Source organism: Pangasianodon hypophthalmus, chromosome 20 (genome assembly GCF_027358585.1).
Source record: "Pangasianodon hypophthalmus isolate fPanHyp1 chromosome 20, fPanHyp1.pri, whole genome shotgun sequence".
NCBI lineage: Eukaryota > Metazoa > Chordata > Actinopteri > Siluriformes > Pangasiidae > Pangasianodon > Pangasianodon hypophthalmus.
In genome coordinates, this window is record NC_069729.1 from 20,402,932 (window position 1) to 20,421,305 (window position 18,374).

An 18,374-nucleotide genomic window follows, 5' to 3' on the forward strand; every position below is an offset into this window, starting at 1 on the left:
TGATTAAAGTCAGCATGAAATGCATTCAGGACTCTACTAATGGAGTCAATATCAGGTATTAACCATTCCTTTATGATAGTGTACTTATGAGTTTCATATATTCACTGATAAAATGTCGCATTTGTATTTTGATAAATAATTAAATAAATTCAGTGCCTTTTAAAAATAAAGTGTTGGATGTTATATATATTTATATATATCTTCTTCCCGGCTCACCTTCCTCACAGTGGCTGCCCATCGTCCCTGCAGGACATCGGCACTGGCCGGTCACCTTGTCACATGGGGCTCCTGAACAGTCACATGACTCAGAGCAGCCAATCCCAAAGTTCCCATCTGCACAATCTATAAGAGCACAACATACAGTGCTAGACTGGCTCCGTCCCAAACCACATAATGAGATACAAATAGGGCATTAAAATTCTAATCCCAATTTTTTTTGCATTATTCGTTACAGTAGTGTGTGATTTTAATTTTCAGCTGAACTCACCTTCGTCGCAGTTTTCTCCTTTTTTACCAGCTGGACACTGACGCTGACAAACTCCAGTCACAGGGTCACACGCCGCCCCAGACGGGCAGGAACACTTCTGCACACAGCCTTGACCGTAGAAGCCTGCGTCACACTCTACACACACACACACACACACACACACACACACACACACACACACACACACACACACACATTACATTATAGGATTATAAACCAATAATATCACAGTAAACCCACATATTAAAGTGACTACATCATTCATTTAAAATCTCCTGTAGCTCTCTGCATGATTCTGACCTTTTTCACATTTGTCACCCTGATAACCAGGCTTGCAGGCGCAGGTGCCGTATCGCCGATGGCACTCCAGAGTGTTTTCCTGGACACACTTACACTCCTCGGAGCAGCCCGGTCCAAACACCCATTTAGGACATGCTATGGAATGAGACACATCCCCAAAATTGTGAACCAAGACAGGGGGAAGAATCCTATCCACTTTTTAAAATCAAGCCAAAATTAATTACAAATAACTCAATCCTGAGTCGAACCCAGACTAACTCCGGATGTTCGGATGTGTGATGACGCTGCTCAGGTACTCACGCAGGTGGCAGAAGCGGCCGTACAGTCCCGGGTCACACAGACACGCTCCGTACGTGCGATGGCACCGTCCGTTATGGGCACAGTTACATTTCTTATTGCACTGCTTTCCATACAGACCTTTAGGACATCCTGTGGGGAAAAAAAAGCACAAATATTCATTTTAACGAGATTTACACTACATTTGAATGAACATTCAAATTAATGTTACATTTTTAAATTTGCAACAATACTTAAAAAAAAAAATTTGTCCAGCATGAATATGAAGAATCATTAAAAATTTTACAGTTGTCCTGCTGTAAAATCCAAAGACATGAGCATGCACATTGATTACTACGTAGTGGACACAATGTTATATAATCAAGCTTAAATAGCTAAGTTAAATAATCAAGTAAACCTCGAGCTTCCACACGATGTGATAAGATTTCAATTCTTAAAGCAACAATTTGATATTTGACAATACTACTGAATCCGCCACAATACAATACGATGCAGTTTAGTAGCCTCTGAAGGATAAGTGAACAATTTTGTCCAGCGTCTGGAGTAGACCTGCCGCTAAATTGCGAATCATGATGATGTAGAGAAGGACTATTTTAAAAGTATCAGACTTACAAGAAACTCACCCGATTAAATTATTTATACATCACTTTAAAAATAGGAATTATTTTTTACACACCAGTTGTTTGTACTTTTTCAATAATAATTCATTTAAATTGTAATCGTTAAGGATTGTTGCATCGAATCAGTTCAAGTCGTTAAAATCGATCCAACTCATCGGATTATTATATTTTAATCTATTTTATTTAGTTCTATATCATTCTATGCAATTCTATACTATTCTTCTCTATTATTCCATTCCATTCTACTCTCTTCTATTTCATATCCATTTAAAATTATTCTATACTCACTAACACAATGTGATGTATAATAATTTGTAATGTAATAAATTCTATTCTGACTAACTAGCACACATTAAATAGCTTATTGTATCATATTTTCGGTGTCATGTCGTCTTCTTTAGTCTTTTTTAAACATTTCCAAGCTTTTTTTTTTTTTTTTTAAACTGACCGTCCTGACAGTGTTCTCCACTGACGCCCGGCGGACAGCGACAGCTTCCAGTCACCGGATCACACACACCTCCGTTCTCACACTTACACGGGAATGAGCAGTTTCTGCCGAACCAGCCCTCAGGACAGGCTGTATCACACACACACACACACACGCGCGCGCACACACAGAGAGAGAGTCAGATATCTAGATACACACATTTGTTAATAGGAACATGGCTGTGGCTTCGAGCTGATCAATTTCTGAGAAACTCACTCTGGTTGCAGATAATTCCTGTCCAACCATCTGGACAGTCACAGCCAGTGTGGTGTGTGTTACACACTCCTCCATTTATACAGTCCTCACAGGACAAACTGCAGTCGAAGCCAAAAGTGTCATTCAGACACACTGAGGACAGAGAGAGAGAGAGAGAGAGAGTGAGAGAGAGAGAGAGAGTGTCATCCTGAGTTGCTCAAATCTGCTCCAGATAAAATAATTCAGTCTGTTTTTAGCTAGTATTTGGGTTAAGTAGCCTGTTTATGTTTAATTAATCATGTAAAGCTGCTTGTAGGTAATAAGACAAGATGTATAAACCTTCTATGGATGTCAGGAAATTATTCTGTGGGCCTTACAGTAATGCAAAGTGTTTGGTTGTTGTTTTTTGTTCTGTTTCTTTTTTTAATCCCGCTGTGGATTAATAGCTAACATGCCAAAACAGCACAGGGACAATACTATAAGGGGGAAAAATGGCACCTAAACAAGTTCCTCAGGAGTTTTTATCTTCATACCTGAGCTGTATTTGAACCCTGGCTGAGTTAAATATAATACCTTTAAGGATTTCCCCAGAACAACAAGCCAGAGAACTCTTCAGAGGTTCTAGACTGAACCTGTTTTGTAAGTATGCAGACATCCGTATATCATATATCACATAACCAAAAAAGTTATTTATTTTTACATGTTACTTTTACACACAAAGCTAGCATGTGTAACTCCACATATTCTCATAGGTGATCTGGAGAAGACCCATGTCTAACCGAATTTCTCGGCCAGTGTGCTCTCAGCGCGCAGCTCTCCTTCATCCTCCTCGTAGTCGTCATAGTGCTCCAGCAGCTGGTAATCCTTCAATCCTGGCAGATTCACCAGGGAGGGCTCCTTCACCTGTCCAGTGTGCAGAACTGTTCCGTCCAGCCCTGACAACACACACACGCACACGCACACACACACACACACACAGACAAGTTACCACGTTACAGGATTATAGACATAAAACCTGTTGTGTGAAGGAGATCATAATCAGAACCAGTAGAAAACACCAGTACAGATCACTCACTGGTACAGGAGCGGCGGTCCGTGCTCAGCCCATGTCCTGGTCTGCAGGAACACGTGAACGAGCCGGCGCTGTTCTCACACTTGTGTTCACAGCCACCGTTCTCAGCCAGACACTCGTCTATATCTGCACACACACACGGTTTCATCCGACAGGCTGTCATTATACAGCTCCATTACATGAGTCTGTTACAAAGATCATTTTATGAAGTTCTCAAAGACTTGTGTTTTTGTCTTAATTAAAAAAACGCCTTATAAGTGCGACAATAATTTAGAATTGAATCACATTTTATGGAGGAATCTGGACACTCGTTAAGTGCTGGAACACTTCTACTGAATGAAAAGAAGATTACAGTTGAGGTCAAAAGTTTACATCCCCCTTTCAGTATCTGCAAAATGTTCATTATTTTACCAAAATAAGAGGATCATACAAAATGCATGTTATTGTTTATTTAGTGCTGACCTGAATAAGATATTTCACATAAAAGATGTTTACATATCGTCCACAAGAGAAAATAATAGCTGACTTTATAAAAATGACCCCGTTCAAAAGTTTACATCCCCTTCATTCTTAATACTGTGTTGTTACCTGAATGATCCACAGCTGTGTTTTTTTGTTTACTGATAGCTGTTCATGAGTCCCTTGTTTGTCCTGAACAGTTAAACTGCCTGCTGTTCTTCAGAAAAATCCTTCAGGTCCCACAAATTCTTTGGTTTCCCAGCATTTTTTGTGTATTTGAACCCTTTCCAACAATGACTGTATGATTTTGAGATCCATCTTTTCACACTGAGGACAACTGAGGGACTCATATGCAACTATTACAGAAGGTTCAAACGCTCACTGATGCTCCAGAAGGAAAAACCATGCATTAAGAGCGGGGGGGTGAAAACTTTTTGAATTTGAAGATCAGGGTAAATTTAACTTTTTTTAAATTTTGTCTTATGGAGTGATGGAGTGATGGAGACTTGAGTGCAAACTGTTCTTAGTGTTTGCAGCCCTAAGGCTATCCAAGGAAGAACATCCACAGCCATCTGTATGGTTTCTATGTGGTGCCATCCACAGTAATCTCATGGTGATCTCATGGCCATCCTCAGCAGCGAGTGATTTCTCAAGTGACGGGAATTTCAAACAGAAGTAGATCAGGCAGGTCCGAAGAGCAGAAGGAGTCAGGATCACTTGTATCTCAGGATAAGACTAAGTCTTAAAAACAGCAATAAATTGTCTAACGAGTTCAAATAAACTGAATTGTCTGCCAGCTTTACTGCTCTAAAAATATTGCTGTGTCTTGGAGCTTTTCTTTTTTTTTTTTACTCCCTCTCCACAGCTAAAATAAACTACTCTTGAGCTTTAACAGTACTAGAGTTTGGTGGCACAACTGCACCTTATTTTTCAAAAGTTTTGTCATTTTAAATGTTATTTTGCTGTCTATAGCAAACCAGATTTTGCACATTCTCTGCAAGGAATCATGAAACCGAGGAAAACTGGGGAATTAAAGCAGCAAGCAACAAGACATAACACAATATAAAACAAAATAACAGCAGTGCTCTGTTCTGTCTCAGTCAGAAGCGCACTTTCACTTCGAGGCAACACACACCGTCGCAGCTGCAGCCGTCCGAGTTGAGCCTGTAGCCTGCGGCACAGTAGCACTCGTAGCCTCCCGGGTAATTCATACAGTCCTGCTCACAACACGAGCTGCCGTCCATACACTCATCTACATCTACAAAACAATAAAGTCAAACATTTACAGAGCAATGCCACAATAACACAATAACCAGAGCTAAAGGATTCAGCATGTTAAGGGTCAGCAGTGCTTTTATTTTTACCGATACATGTCTTGAGGTCGTCATGGAGCCGGTAGCCTTGGTTACAGCTGCACACCGGGCCGTTAGAGTTGTGCTCACAGTGATGAGAACAGCCGCCATTATTAGTCTCACAGCTGTTCACAATCTCCATCTCAATCCCTAACACACACACACACACACACACACACCATTCATAATGCTTCATAATCTTACCATACACTTTTAATAATGTTTTTCAGAATGTAAGAAACACCAGGGGATATTCTGTTACAGCAAAATAATCGACAACAGCAGGGTGTCATGTCGCTACAGCATTCCCGAAAGTTCCTTACATTATTCCATTTATACTTTTTATCCATTTATAGTTACATTTTATGTTGTGGATTGCCAGAGAAACAAGTTAGTTCCTGTACTCACTTACATTATAGCAGCTATAAACAGTTATTCCTTCATCAGCCTCTTTTTTTCTCACGTGAAGTTAATAAGAGAAAAAAAAACGCAGTTTGTCTTGTTACCGAGAAATTTCAAAGAAGCGTAAACTCCTCTGTCCTGAAGGTGTCGGGAAAATCGCTCCTTTGGTGTCTCCCTCCATAAATGTTAAATAAACATCCCCTTACAGAAAACTTCACAATATCAACGATTACACTCGTTTTTTAATCCGTTTATGTGGACAACATCGCTGTACAACATCGCTGTACACGTCCTGTGAATGAGCTGTTACTATAGAAACGATAAAGTATTAGAACGATTGCATTAATATAAACCTGCAGTACAGTCAGAGCTGCTGATATAGAAAATTAATCAACACCTTCTGACCAATCACAATCCAGAATTCAACAGTACTGTGGCATAAACTGGAAATTAACTTCTTACATGCAATGCCACTTTTAAAACTCATGATCTGTTGGTTTATAGATGGAATGAGTCTATTGACAGATAATGTAAAAACAAATTGTGAAAAAAGTACACCATTTTAGACACGGCTCAGTTAGACAAAAAAAGTTCAGAGTTAGTTTAGTGTGTATATAATTTTAAAGAAACATCTCTGATGCATGATTTATCAGTGGTTTTGGTGTGTGTGCTGTCAAGGATGTAACACTCACGATAGCATTGCGTGCCATCCGCTCCCACCTCGTATCCAGCGTTACACACGCAAACGAAGGAGCCTCTGGTGTTACGGCAGCCGTGTACACAATGCGCCTGACCCGTCTGGCACTCATCAACGTCTGAGACGCACACACACACACACACACACACACACAAAAGACTTATTAACTCATATATTATAACAACTGATTATTAAAGAACAAATTTTCACCTGTGAAAGCAACCACAAGAACACAAACAACTATTCAGGATTTTTTTTATGAATTTTTAAAGAATGTGTGAAAGTGAGTTACTTCATGATCTCTAGAGGTTCATCAATCACATCATGCAACTGGACAGAAAAGAGAGACCTTCCTTACCTATGCAGGTGTGTTTGTCTACATGCAGACGAAACCCAGGTTCACACTGGCAGTGGAAGGAGCCTCGGGTGTTCACACACTTGTGCTGACATCCTCCGTTATGGACGAGGCACTCATCAATATCTGCAGGGAAAAAATGAGTCAAAAAAAAAAAAGCAGATTCTCCAAGTTCTATTCACTTCTCTAAGTTCGATGTCTGAGAGAAGCACGCGCACACGCACACACACACACGCGCACACACACACACGCGCGCGCACACACGCGCGCGCACACACACACACACACATACACAGAGCTGTTCTTCAGGACAGTTCCGTTGGCCAACAAAATTGGATGCAAGATTTATCCAAGAAAACATTAAAGCCTTCCAGTTAAAAAAATAAGAAGAAATAATCGTGAAAAGCGATGAGCTGCTCGATTTACCTTCGCAGGTCTTGCCATCCTCCGTCAGGTTGAAGCCGGGACGACAGTCGCAGTAGGTGCTGCCTCCATCGCTGCGGCACTCCTGAGAACAGCCACCGTTCCACAGCGAACACGGGTTCTCCACTGCAGCAAGAACACATACTCTATAATACATCATTAAAACACTGAACACTGATTGCCTAGTTAATAATAATCCAGCTCTGCATTTCTTCTATTTTCATGAGCATGTTAAAGGCAGCACCAGGGATGAAAACAGAGCTAATTTTGGATTCTCATCACTTCTAGTGCAGATTTTTTTTCTCAAATCAGCGTGTTTCATGTTTACCGTCTATTAATATTACAAACTATTGCAAAGTGAAAACCTGATTGTGCAGAAATCAAGGGATAATTGCTGGAGATGGCATCATGGGAAAATTTCTCAATGTAATGTCAGTTGAAGTGGACACACACACATACACACACACACACTCACAGGTGCAGTGTTTGCCATCCTCCGCCAGTCTGTAGTTGGGTCGACAGCGGCACTGGAACTGAACCGCTGACTGCTGGATGCAGAAGTGTTCACACCCTCCATTACTGATGCCACACAAGTTGGCAGCTACACACACACACACACACACACACACACACACAAGACTTAGTAACTCATATATTACAACAACAGATTATTAAAGAACAAATTTTCACCTGTGAAAGCAACCTCAAGAACACAAACCCCTATTCAGGATTTTTTTTATGAATTTTTAAAGAATGTGTGAAAGTGAGCTACTTCATGATCTCTAGAGGTTCATCAATCACATCATGCAACTGGACAGAAAAGAGAGACCTTCCTTACCTATGCAGGTGCGTCTGTCTACGTGCAGGCGAAACCCAGGGTCACACTGGCAGTGGAAGGAGCCTCGGGTGTTCACACACTTGTGCTGACATCCTCCGTTATGGACGAGGCACTCATCAATATCTGCAGGAAAAAAAAATGTCACACATGCACGAGTTAAAAAACCTGAAAAAAGCAGATGCTCCGAGTTCTATTCATTTCTCCAAGTTCAGTAAATGCAATTTGACCAGCTTTGCAGCTGCACAGTCAGTTTCATCCACACAGATAAAAGATGATCACATTTGCCGTGAGACCTGAGCAGCCCTCACCACATCTTTGAATGATTTTGACAATTTTAAAACCTTCCAGTCGAATTCAAATCATTCAAATCTGAACGAGGAGGAATAGTGATATCATAAAATTCCACATAACCAACCAGAGAGAGGACAACAATAAAGAAACGCAGTTTCTCAGTTTGCGGGCTATGTGAGAAAGAAATAGTGAGACAGCATTACAACCTCAGTCTGTAAGCTTTCTTCTGACCCATGACTTCATGCCACACAGAAGTGAAAGAAGTTGCTCTTAGTTTTATGACTTTGAAAACAGACTGCTGCTGAGATCAGAGCTTATCCGACCACACATCATTTACAAACACACTAACATCCTGCTCGAGCTGAACTGAGATCAGATCTGCGTCATTGTTTAAGTCTGTGTCAGATCAGCCACACTACTCTCCCATGGCGTCTTAATGCTAACAGTAGTTTATAAACAGGGTTTACGTGGCGATTCCCATGCTGTTCAAAATGACATCCAGACAAGCATTTTCCAAACAAAAAGATCTGGACAGATTAAAATCGGATCGCTTGAACCATTTCTGGGCCAAGTCATGGTTTGCCAACCCAACCACCTCCTAACACATTACACGCATAGTAGAGGACCTCCATCCCAGCAAAACAACGGACATTAAAACTGCCTGCAGTCAGGGGTTGCGTTAACTGAGAATTTCCCGTCGTTTACCAAATTTTAAAAACATTGATGGAAAATTCTAGGAAAAAATCTTTAAGTCCTGGTCTTCCGGATTCCACAAGCGGTTTACCGGCAGAAATTCCTTTTGGCACCAGTGGAGGAACTGCGCAATTCAATAGATTCAATCTATACGATGTTCAATCTGCAAATTTTTTTAAAAATGCCTGATAAAAATAGGAAATTTTTACAACTCTGTCCGTATAACGATGTGCTATAACGCAATCTCTTCTCGCAGTGAAGAATAGCCAGAAGCCAGAATAATTACATCGAAGCAGCAAAGCATTTACTGGAAACATCAATTTTTCGGATTTGAAGGTAAAAAGAAATGAATTTCTTTCACTGATACAGATAAAGAGAACTATACAGACAAAATATAATCCACTACATAGACAAAACATTTGTATTTATTTGAGATCCACCATCGGCATCCATTCCTCATCCACTACAGAACAAAACACACAACAAACACAAGAATGTAATAAGAACGTTAACTTTATCACGAGGTGATATTTGTCAGTTTTTAATAAGGGGAGTATGCAGCTCAAGGTCACACACATGATGATGGTCATGCACATTCGATGATGCCACAGGAGACAGAGAGAGAGTTATTGATGCTACTCTCTCGCCTGTCAGTCAAAGCGTCACAGAATCAAGATGTTCTGTCTCTTCTGCATCCTTCCATCAACAATCCATCCCACTTCCAAGCTGATGTTTAGCTTTTCAGCTCCAGATCTAAACTCACAAACAAACAGGGGTCTATAGTTTGATGTTCATCATTCATTCAGCTCCTGAGCGTGCTCTGTTACACTGGGATGGATGTATTCCTAAAATTCTTTCTCTCTACGCAAGATCAACACTCGCTCACATTTCTCCCCGCCTTGTTACTTTAGTATAAACGTCGTGTTCTCACTGCTTTCTCTTCAAACAAAACCTGCGACCTCTTGTGCCAATGTAAGCACCGTTCCCTCCAAACGGAATGAAAGAGACTAGTGTTATATGTTAGAGTGGTGATGCTATATAACGCCGCAATAACCAGGTTTGTAGCTGTGCACCAACACAGAACCTCTGCAGGAGATGCAGCGTCATCCAGCTTTCCTTGGTGACTGTTTCAGAGCCATTCTTTGCAAATGAGCACCATATGGGACTCAGATTACCTTACAGAAGGGCTCGGAGGTATCTTCATCCTAATCGATCGATAGCAAAACAAAACTGTGTCCATAAAACTCAATAAGAGCGCTGTGCTAGTTAAGTTCAGGGAATGTTCTTTACGTGTGTGCCAATATTTTCTGTAATTGTTCAAATGAATTCCATTAATGAATTCATGGAAGTGAATTCAGGATCACACGTAAGAACTTCCACTGAACTCCTGATGATGGTTTTGGATTGGAAAGTAAATCGCAATATGAATTGGAACCACCTGACAAATTACCTTTGTGGGATTTAAGTAGGTATTTAAACACAGAGGCAGCTAAAATTAACGTATGGGTCCTCCAAAACATTCTGTCAGTGTATTATTATTATTATTATTATTATTATGAAGTACACCAGCTTTCACAAAGACTGCCGGTAGAATGAGTAAATACAGTAACGTACATCAGTATTTTTATATTCATGCAATACAGTCTTAAAGCCTCTTCGGTTGGCCCTCTGGGGAACCCTGAAAGGTTCTATGTAGAAGCCTGCAAAAGAGACTTTAATTGTCAAGTACAATGCTTTTAAGGAGGCCAAGAAACCTTAATTATCCAATGAGCCATTAAAGAAAGCGTTTTTCTAAGAGTGTACCAATTACTAAGGCAGGTCTAAAATTGAAACACCACCTAAATAACCAATTTTTTCTAATAATGTAATTTAATCAAACTGCCACCAAAATTCTAAAGCAACCGTTCTAATGGTTATAGATGCTAGCCTCCAATAAGTCACTTCTAGGTTTGCTTTATAGCTACAACGTTTCTGGAGCATCGTTTTAAAAATATGTTCATAGCCTTCAGCACTTACTTCCATCACTAACAGACTGCATATGGAGCTAGTGCCATAGATGTATCTGTGCTTACAGAGACTGCAGGTCCTTCCAGGAACGCTGCCAAGCCAAGTTCTCCCGTTCCATACATACAGTGCAGATTTGTTTGGTTTGGAGGTTTAACTGGCAAAATGTACTAAAAATGTGGAATGCTTTGACACAAGGAGTTAAACACACAGGGGATATGTAACACACTTTAAACGGCTAATCTCTGCTAATTCAGAACTAGTGATCCGACCAAAAATTTCCAAAATGAAGACCATGTGATGGGGAAAGGAAGGAGTTTTCTCAACTTTTATTTTTTTTCTGACTTCTGTTTCTTTACAAACTGGTTGTGATGAAGTAAACTTGGAGGTGTTGGATGCAGAGCTGGCCAAGTATGCGCTTGATAACCTCAACATTGAGATAAAGCCCCCATCTTTCCTAACAAGTATGAAGAAGCATGGAGCGGCCGGCACGTCTGGGTGATACAGCAGGGGATATACTAAACCCAGCTCTGGTATTATGAAGGAGGAGACCAGTAGATCATTCATTAGATAAAGCCACGTACACAACATTTAAAATGCCGTCTGTTCTGACAGTAAATCACAGGTTTATATTAATGCGCTCATTTTCATGAGTTATCATTTCTATAGTAACATTCACAGGGACTTGTGCGGCGGACTCTCCACATAAAAGGATTAAAAGCGTGTAATCGTCGATGTGGTGAAGTTTTCTGTAAGGAGACATTTACTGAACATTTACGGAAGGAGTCTCCAGTGTCAGCGCTTTGTAACAGTCAGAGGTAAAGCTGCTTTTTTTTTGTCTTATTAACTAAAGGCTGGTGAGGGAACGACTGTTTATAGCTGCTGTAATGTAAGTGAGAACAGGAACTTGTTTAGCGAACATTGTATAACTTTATACGTAAAACGTTTCATTTTTTAATTTATAATGTAATCTGTGGTAAATTGCTGTGGTATAAGAGGAATAAAACACTTCAGTATGTGTTGTTATAAGAAAATAATCGACTTCAGGGTGGCGTATCTGGTTATACTCTGTCCCATTTTGCACATAATCTAATTTTCTCTGTATATATTCTTTACAGTTTTTGGACATTTGCATACTCTTGCGTACTCTTCTGCTTCTATATAGTCTCTTGTCTGCTGCTGTAACACTGTGATTAATAAAGTCTTATCTTTACAGTCACTCTGCATCATCACACCTCCCAGTCCCTCATTATTTCACAATAACATCACGACGCAGAGATTTTTATTCCTTGCGTAATATAGCATCTACTCGGAAAGTCATCTGTTTGCCAGTGACGCATGTAGAGGGAAAAGAAGGATGACTGAGCACTCACCTGGTCTCAGGTATCCCATGCTGAACCTGTTATATGCAGTGAAGCACGATGGCCTGTAACAGCCCCTAAAATGATGCCAGTAAGCAGAATAATATGTCGAATAAACAGAGTTGAGATGAAGCCCAGTGAAGACAAAAGAAAGCACCAGCCACGTTGGCGATGGCATGATGAGGAACACTTCAGTCCCTGTGATGGACACCGATACGGATACGTGCAGGAAGACAGAGGTCAGAGTCAGGCTCGGTGGTCAGAGAAGAAACCAGGAGTCAGGAGTCAGGAGTCTTTCTTTTCATTCTTCCCTCACTCATATATAGCAGTATTCACATCAGCTCTCTCTCTCTCACTCTGTCTCTCTCAGTCCCCTCCTTTTCCACGAACCTCACACTCCTTTTATTGTGGGCCAATTCAACACAGGAAGAATTTCAGCTTTCTGTTAAACATAAATTTACCCAAAAAATCTCTTTCATCCATGAAATCACCGTATTTGCTCCGCTCACAGATGTGTCTTGGTTTAAAAAGGTTTTTATGCTCTACATGTTGCACAACAAAAAATACAATTAAATGGCCACTTTTAAAATAAAATGATGTGCTCATATTAGCCTTAAGACTACTGTTTATGTTGTATTTCTGTCACTCAACATTATATGGATCAAAGACGACGACTGAGACTGAAGTTTGTACGTCTTACAGAAAATTATTATACTCCCAGTTTTGTTCTGTAAATTAAATACAATACATTAAGAGAAAGAGAAATTTCTGAAGTGCATGCATACCACTGGTTTTACATTGGTTGCACATTTGTAACTTCAAATGTTTTTTGCCTTATATGATATATATATCTCATAATTTTTACGATTCGAAGTCTGATTTTATGGCACATTAAATAAACATTAATTAATTCCACTGTAATCTATGTGCATTAATTGAATGCTGTACTTTATTGTCATTTCTTTGGAGAAATATAAAGCATGCAGTGTAAAGAATTTCTACAATATAATACTGTGTTTAAACCAGTATAATACCGTAAATGTGCTTTAGCGTTCAATACAGCAGCCTATGTGGAATTCGGGGAAAATATTTACAGTTTAAAAGACCTTAATCTACTGTACTGGAATAATACAGTACTGTAAAGCTAGAAGCCTAAAGTTTTAAACTTTTAAAGAGTGTACAACAGGGTCCAAAAGTCCGAGTCCACGATTAAGGGCTGTTCTCATTTCCTCATTACCAAAAAAGCTCAGTCAAATTATATTTCTCAAACTTCACATTGTGCTTCACTAATATAAATGAAATAAATAAATAAATAAGTACTTACTGAAAAAAAAAGAGATGCATAATGGTAACTTAGTTAACATCAGGTAAAGGAAATAAATACCAGCATTGCTCAAACATGTAGAAAATCATTTCAAGTTTTCAATAATATATACTTAAATAAAGTATATCAAGAAGGTAAAAAATTCATATTTGCTAAGTGATGAAATAAAAACAGGGTTTGGGCATTCTGGTTGTGTACTCAGCCTTCTGGAGCCTGATTTCAGTAATAAGCAGCTGACAGACCGTCTGATTACATCATACTTACAAAGCCAGAAAGATGAGGAATGACCAAGATACGATTTAGCGTAATGGATTTCCCACAAACTCATCAGCGAGATCAGTGAGTGAATTTCTATGCGATGGCAGTAATTTGTGTGATGAGAAGCACAGCTGAGCGTTATTCCGTCTCCAGACAAACGCACTGTACAGATAAACGCTGCCAGTCTCCACATGCGAGGAGACAGAAAGTGTTTAACATCAGCCTGACCCTGGATTCCTGCACATTCCTCTTTGGCATTTTTTTTCTTTGATTAAAATGTGGCTTTACTGAACTTCTATATCAAAGGCAAAACACAAGAAGACACTCTAAAATGCAAAATATCATTTTTCAATATAATTTTTTAATATTCATTAGGATCTCTCTAACACCAGTTTCAACACACAGCTTGAAACTCTTCTTTTTACCTTATTATTAAATTATGTCTATTTTTAATAACTACTACTTCTGTTATATTACTGTTTCTATACCTTTATATTTCCTTAAACTTTAATTCTTCAAGTATTTTGTTTGTTATACGTCTTCATTAAATTTTGTACTTTCTGAAATTCGTTTATATGCAAAATTAATTTACATAATTAAATTACATAATTTGCTTCACAAATATGGTTATGATTATTAAAATTAGTATTGAAACAAAATAAAATTTGCTTTATAATACAGTACAGATCGAATCAAATCAATAAATAAAATCAATAAACAGTTTTGACTTAATCAATACTCTTCTTATGTAAGTCTAGATGGACATAAATAGCTTTTTAAAACATTTTAAGAAATAATTCATAACAGAGTTAATGTAATAAGTTAAATATTAAATTTATTTTTAAAAAAAGTCACTAATTGATTAATTATTTAAAAATTGTAATTACAGTACATCTTAATGCAACACTAATTGTTAATTCTGGTCTAAGTATAAAATTGATGCTGGTGAAGGAAATAAAGGCTTCCTTGAACCATGAGCCAAAAGTGTGCTCTGATATGACCTTCAGCCCGTCCACACTGTACACTGCTCTGTGTGTGTGTGTGTGTGTGTGTGTGTGTGTATGCAGACAAAGTCCAGCTGCTGGTTCAGTCCAGACCTGCTGGTACTTTCTTTTGGCTGGTATTGAAGTGCGACATGCTCACATAAAGATACGGACTCTTCTCCTCCTGTAAGTCAGGTCTGGGGCTGATTAGCATACACATTCCACAAACCCACGGTATTCTGGGAGGTGTTTTGGGTCGAGATTGGAGAGGAAGAAGATGATAAGAGTGGAAAAGAAGATGATATGAAGCTTTTGGAGGGTCAAGCAGGCGCCAAATTCAAGATCAACTTCTAATGTGAGATCATTTGGCAAGGTCTGTGAAGTAACTTTAATTAGACTGTCAAAGAGCTGGAGTGTGTGAGACGTACTGCACTGTGTGTGAAAAGAAAAAAAACACTTTTTAATGATGTAAAGATCTGGGAGTTTCAGAAAGAAGGGAGAAAAGGAGCCAGTGAAGATGCTGGCTTGAGGCTCGTGCTGCACTGCTGGCACTCGCAATGCTGACTCAGTGTTTTCTCTCGAGCTCATCATATAAGCACTCTCAGCCGGTAAACAGATCTGATTGAGAACCGTATACACACCACTTCTGATCCATCATGTATACATAATTTATAGAAAAGCTTTAGGAACACAGAATAAACATACATAACACTTCAGTACAGAGTGGCACGTATTAGACATTTATTTATAATAAAGACGCAGTTGCAGTAAATAGCAAATAAAGCACCTCTGAATTGATTAAAAATAAAAAGACATTTTCCTCTTTCAATTCACTGATTTCTATTTTCTACTTCACATGCATTTTCACCAAATCTACAATATTTATCCTTTCAGCTCTCAACACTTCGTAAACACACGTGTGAAAGCTGGGGGATTTGGCCTTGGTGATTTACTTCTAGTTTACAAGTTTAAAACAGTTTGTGGATCATGACAGTACTCGAAAATTTTAAATTGTACACTTTTGAGATTCATCATGCAGCTACTGATGTGGAAAAATTAAAAACATAACGAAAGCTACAAGTGGAAGGAATTGATGTACCTGATACTCTATGCTCTTTTATATGTACCTGCTACAATTGATTTACTGTCCATTAGATGGCGAGATCCTTTCCATGATAGAGGGAATTTGCACAACTTAATGAGTATTGTATTGATCATGATAAAAGGAGGACACCTGAGTGATGGAGTCACAACCTCTCTAAAAGTCAATAAGCCACAGCAGAGATGTAGTGTAATGTAGTACAGAGGCTCATGAAGAGGCTCATCACAGCTCACGATAAGGTCCATGGCATATTGCCGCATCATGTATTATCATGTAATGCAAGACAATGACCTCATCTCTCCGATGTCTACAATCACTTCCAGATACAGACAGAAAAAGTCTGTGTGTCACTATGTCTCTCGTGATTGGAATCGAGTGACTTCACGTAAAAATCAAGAGACTTTTTTTTTGGATATCACACAAATGAAGTAATCAGAAAAGTTATGACCCCTTGCATGCTTTATTCAGACATAACGTCCTCCTAAGTGCTCACCTTGGCAGGTCTTGCCGTCCTCCTTGAGTTCCTGTCCTGAAGGACACTTGCAGTAGAAGCTGCCAATAGTGTTACAGCATAGAGCCTCACAGCCTCCGTTCGTCTCCTCACACTCGTTCACATCTGACAGAGAGAGAACACAAGACAATGACACGCAGTTCACAAGCAGAAGTCCAACCGAAGCCTTCGGCAATCACACTACATATAAAGAACCATGTCAAGGACAGCGAATGTATAATGATGTATAACTAAGTTATAAATAAGGTCACCACAAGAGATTATAAGTGATACGGTTTGGGGATCACGGGGGCTGGAGATTTGAATTATGTTTCTAAAATACACTTTAAGGTTCCCTTAACTAACATTACTTACTGCATTAGTTAACATGAACCATGAACATTAGCATTAATAATCCACAACAAAGTAAACACATTCATCCCCAGTTAATGAGATAAAAGATGTTGTTCATGTCAGTCATTGTGGGCTTCATTTTACTGACTGAAGGGACGAACGTCAGGGGGCTATATGAAAATAATGCACACCGTCTGACCAATCAGATTTGAGAATTCAGCCATGCTGCGGTATAACTTTTTTATTTTGTTTTGTTTTGAAATGTGTGTGACTCCAAAATCACAGCCACAGACTATAAATTAATGAAATGAGTCCAAATAATGCAGAGGAAGTAAACAGCAAGAGGCTTCATTATTCCTTCAGTTCCACCCCATGTGTTCATCTCTCACCTCAGACACATGCAGATATTTACACATCTCACACCTATTGTGCATTTCCCCAACACTTCATTTCAGTAAACATCTCATCACACCGGCCTCCAGACACCAATTACAAAACAGAAAAATGGTTAGAAACAGCTTTAATTATCAATGGAAATCCACCCTGAGGTGTTTTGACAATTACTGGGGTGATTACGTGAAATTCTCTTGTTTCAAGACCTAGCAAAAGAAAAAGTTAAGCCTGATATTTTTCCTCCATGTGGTTGTGATTTCACACATGAAGTCTAGGCCACAAGCTCTGAGCAACCACATTCCTGTAAGATCCTGAACTCTGATTCTAGATCAGCCTGAACAACAAAAACATGATGGAGGTTCTTCTTCTTCTGTCTCTCTTGGGGAACCCATAAAGGTTCTATGTAGAACTCTATAACAGAATGTTTTCCTATCAGAAAGCGTTCCAATTACAACGATTTTAAGAAGTTATGAACCCTTAATTATTCAATAAACCATAAAGAACCATTTTTGTGTGTCAAGTACCAGTACTATTTAGCTAAATGTTATAAACTCCTGACAAGTTCTATATATTCTTAAAAAGATCATTTGAAAAGCAATCATTTAAAGTGTCTACCGCAGACTCACCCAGAAGTTCCTTTAAGGGTTCTTAGCTTTCAAAAAGGGTTCTGTTTGTCTTATTTCTGCATGGGGAACTCTGAATGGCCTTATGTGGAACCATACAACAGAGTGATCCCCCACCAGAGACAGTTCCAAGTAGAACCCCTTTGGGAAGTAAAGAATGTTCTACATAATTAATAGTGTAATTAAACCAAAGTGCCGCTGAAATGTTATGATACACCGGCACAATCTTAGAAAAGACGGGTCTATCCAGCACCCTAATGGTCTCGAACTTGCACCTCTTGGAGAACCCTATATAATGAACCCTATAACAAAAAGTTTCCTTTCCAAAAAATGGTTCCAAGTAGAATCCCTTTACCCTAGAACCATTAACCACAAAAATAAAATGTGAGGAACTACTTTCTCAACGGTTCCTTAAGGATTCCCTGGATAATTACAGGTTCTTCGCTTCTCTTAAGTGTGTGTAATCAGGGTCAACCAGGTCAAAGGTCTTGTGTTAGGGATAAGTATTCACAGC

The 18,374-nt window shown here is 39.1% G+C and overlaps 1 protein-coding gene across 2 annotated transcripts in view; it reads right to left on the reverse strand.

Moving 5' to 3' along the window:
- Positions 1-18,374, reverse strand: part of megf6b (multiple EGF-like-domains 6b) — a 68,690-nt gene that overhangs the window by 23,104 nt on the left and 27,212 nt on the right. The window contains exons 1-16 of one of the 2 annotated variants that reach the window (XM_053227270.1): positions 12,346-12,775; positions 7,985-8,107; positions 7,622-7,747; positions 7,150-7,272; positions 6,727-6,849; positions 6,364-6,486; positions 5,282-5,419; positions 5,053-5,175; positions 3,462-3,584; positions 3,166-3,321; positions 2,408-2,539; positions 2,153-2,281; positions 1,088-1,216; positions 788-922; positions 488-622; positions 217-342 (exon numbers count right to left, since the gene is read on the reverse strand). In XM_053227270.1, coding sequence (XP_053083245.1) covers positions 217-342; positions 488-622; positions 788-922; positions 1,088-1,216; positions 2,153-2,281; positions 2,408-2,539; positions 3,166-3,321; positions 3,462-3,584; positions 5,053-5,175; positions 5,282-5,419; positions 6,364-6,486; positions 6,727-6,849; positions 7,150-7,272; positions 7,622-7,747; positions 7,985-8,107; positions 12,346-12,511 — 2,110 coding nt within the window. In that variant the 5' untranslated portion in view covers positions 12,512-12,775. Of the gene's footprint in view, positions 1-216; positions 343-487; positions 623-787; positions 923-1,087; positions 1,217-2,152; positions 2,282-2,407; positions 2,540-3,165; positions 3,322-3,461; positions 3,585-5,052; positions 5,176-5,281; positions 5,420-6,363; positions 6,487-6,726; positions 6,850-7,149; positions 7,273-7,621; positions 7,748-7,984; positions 8,108-12,345; positions 12,776-16,493; positions 16,617-18,374 lie in introns of those variants that run through there. The other variant, XM_034313993.2, reaches the window with a different exon arrangement.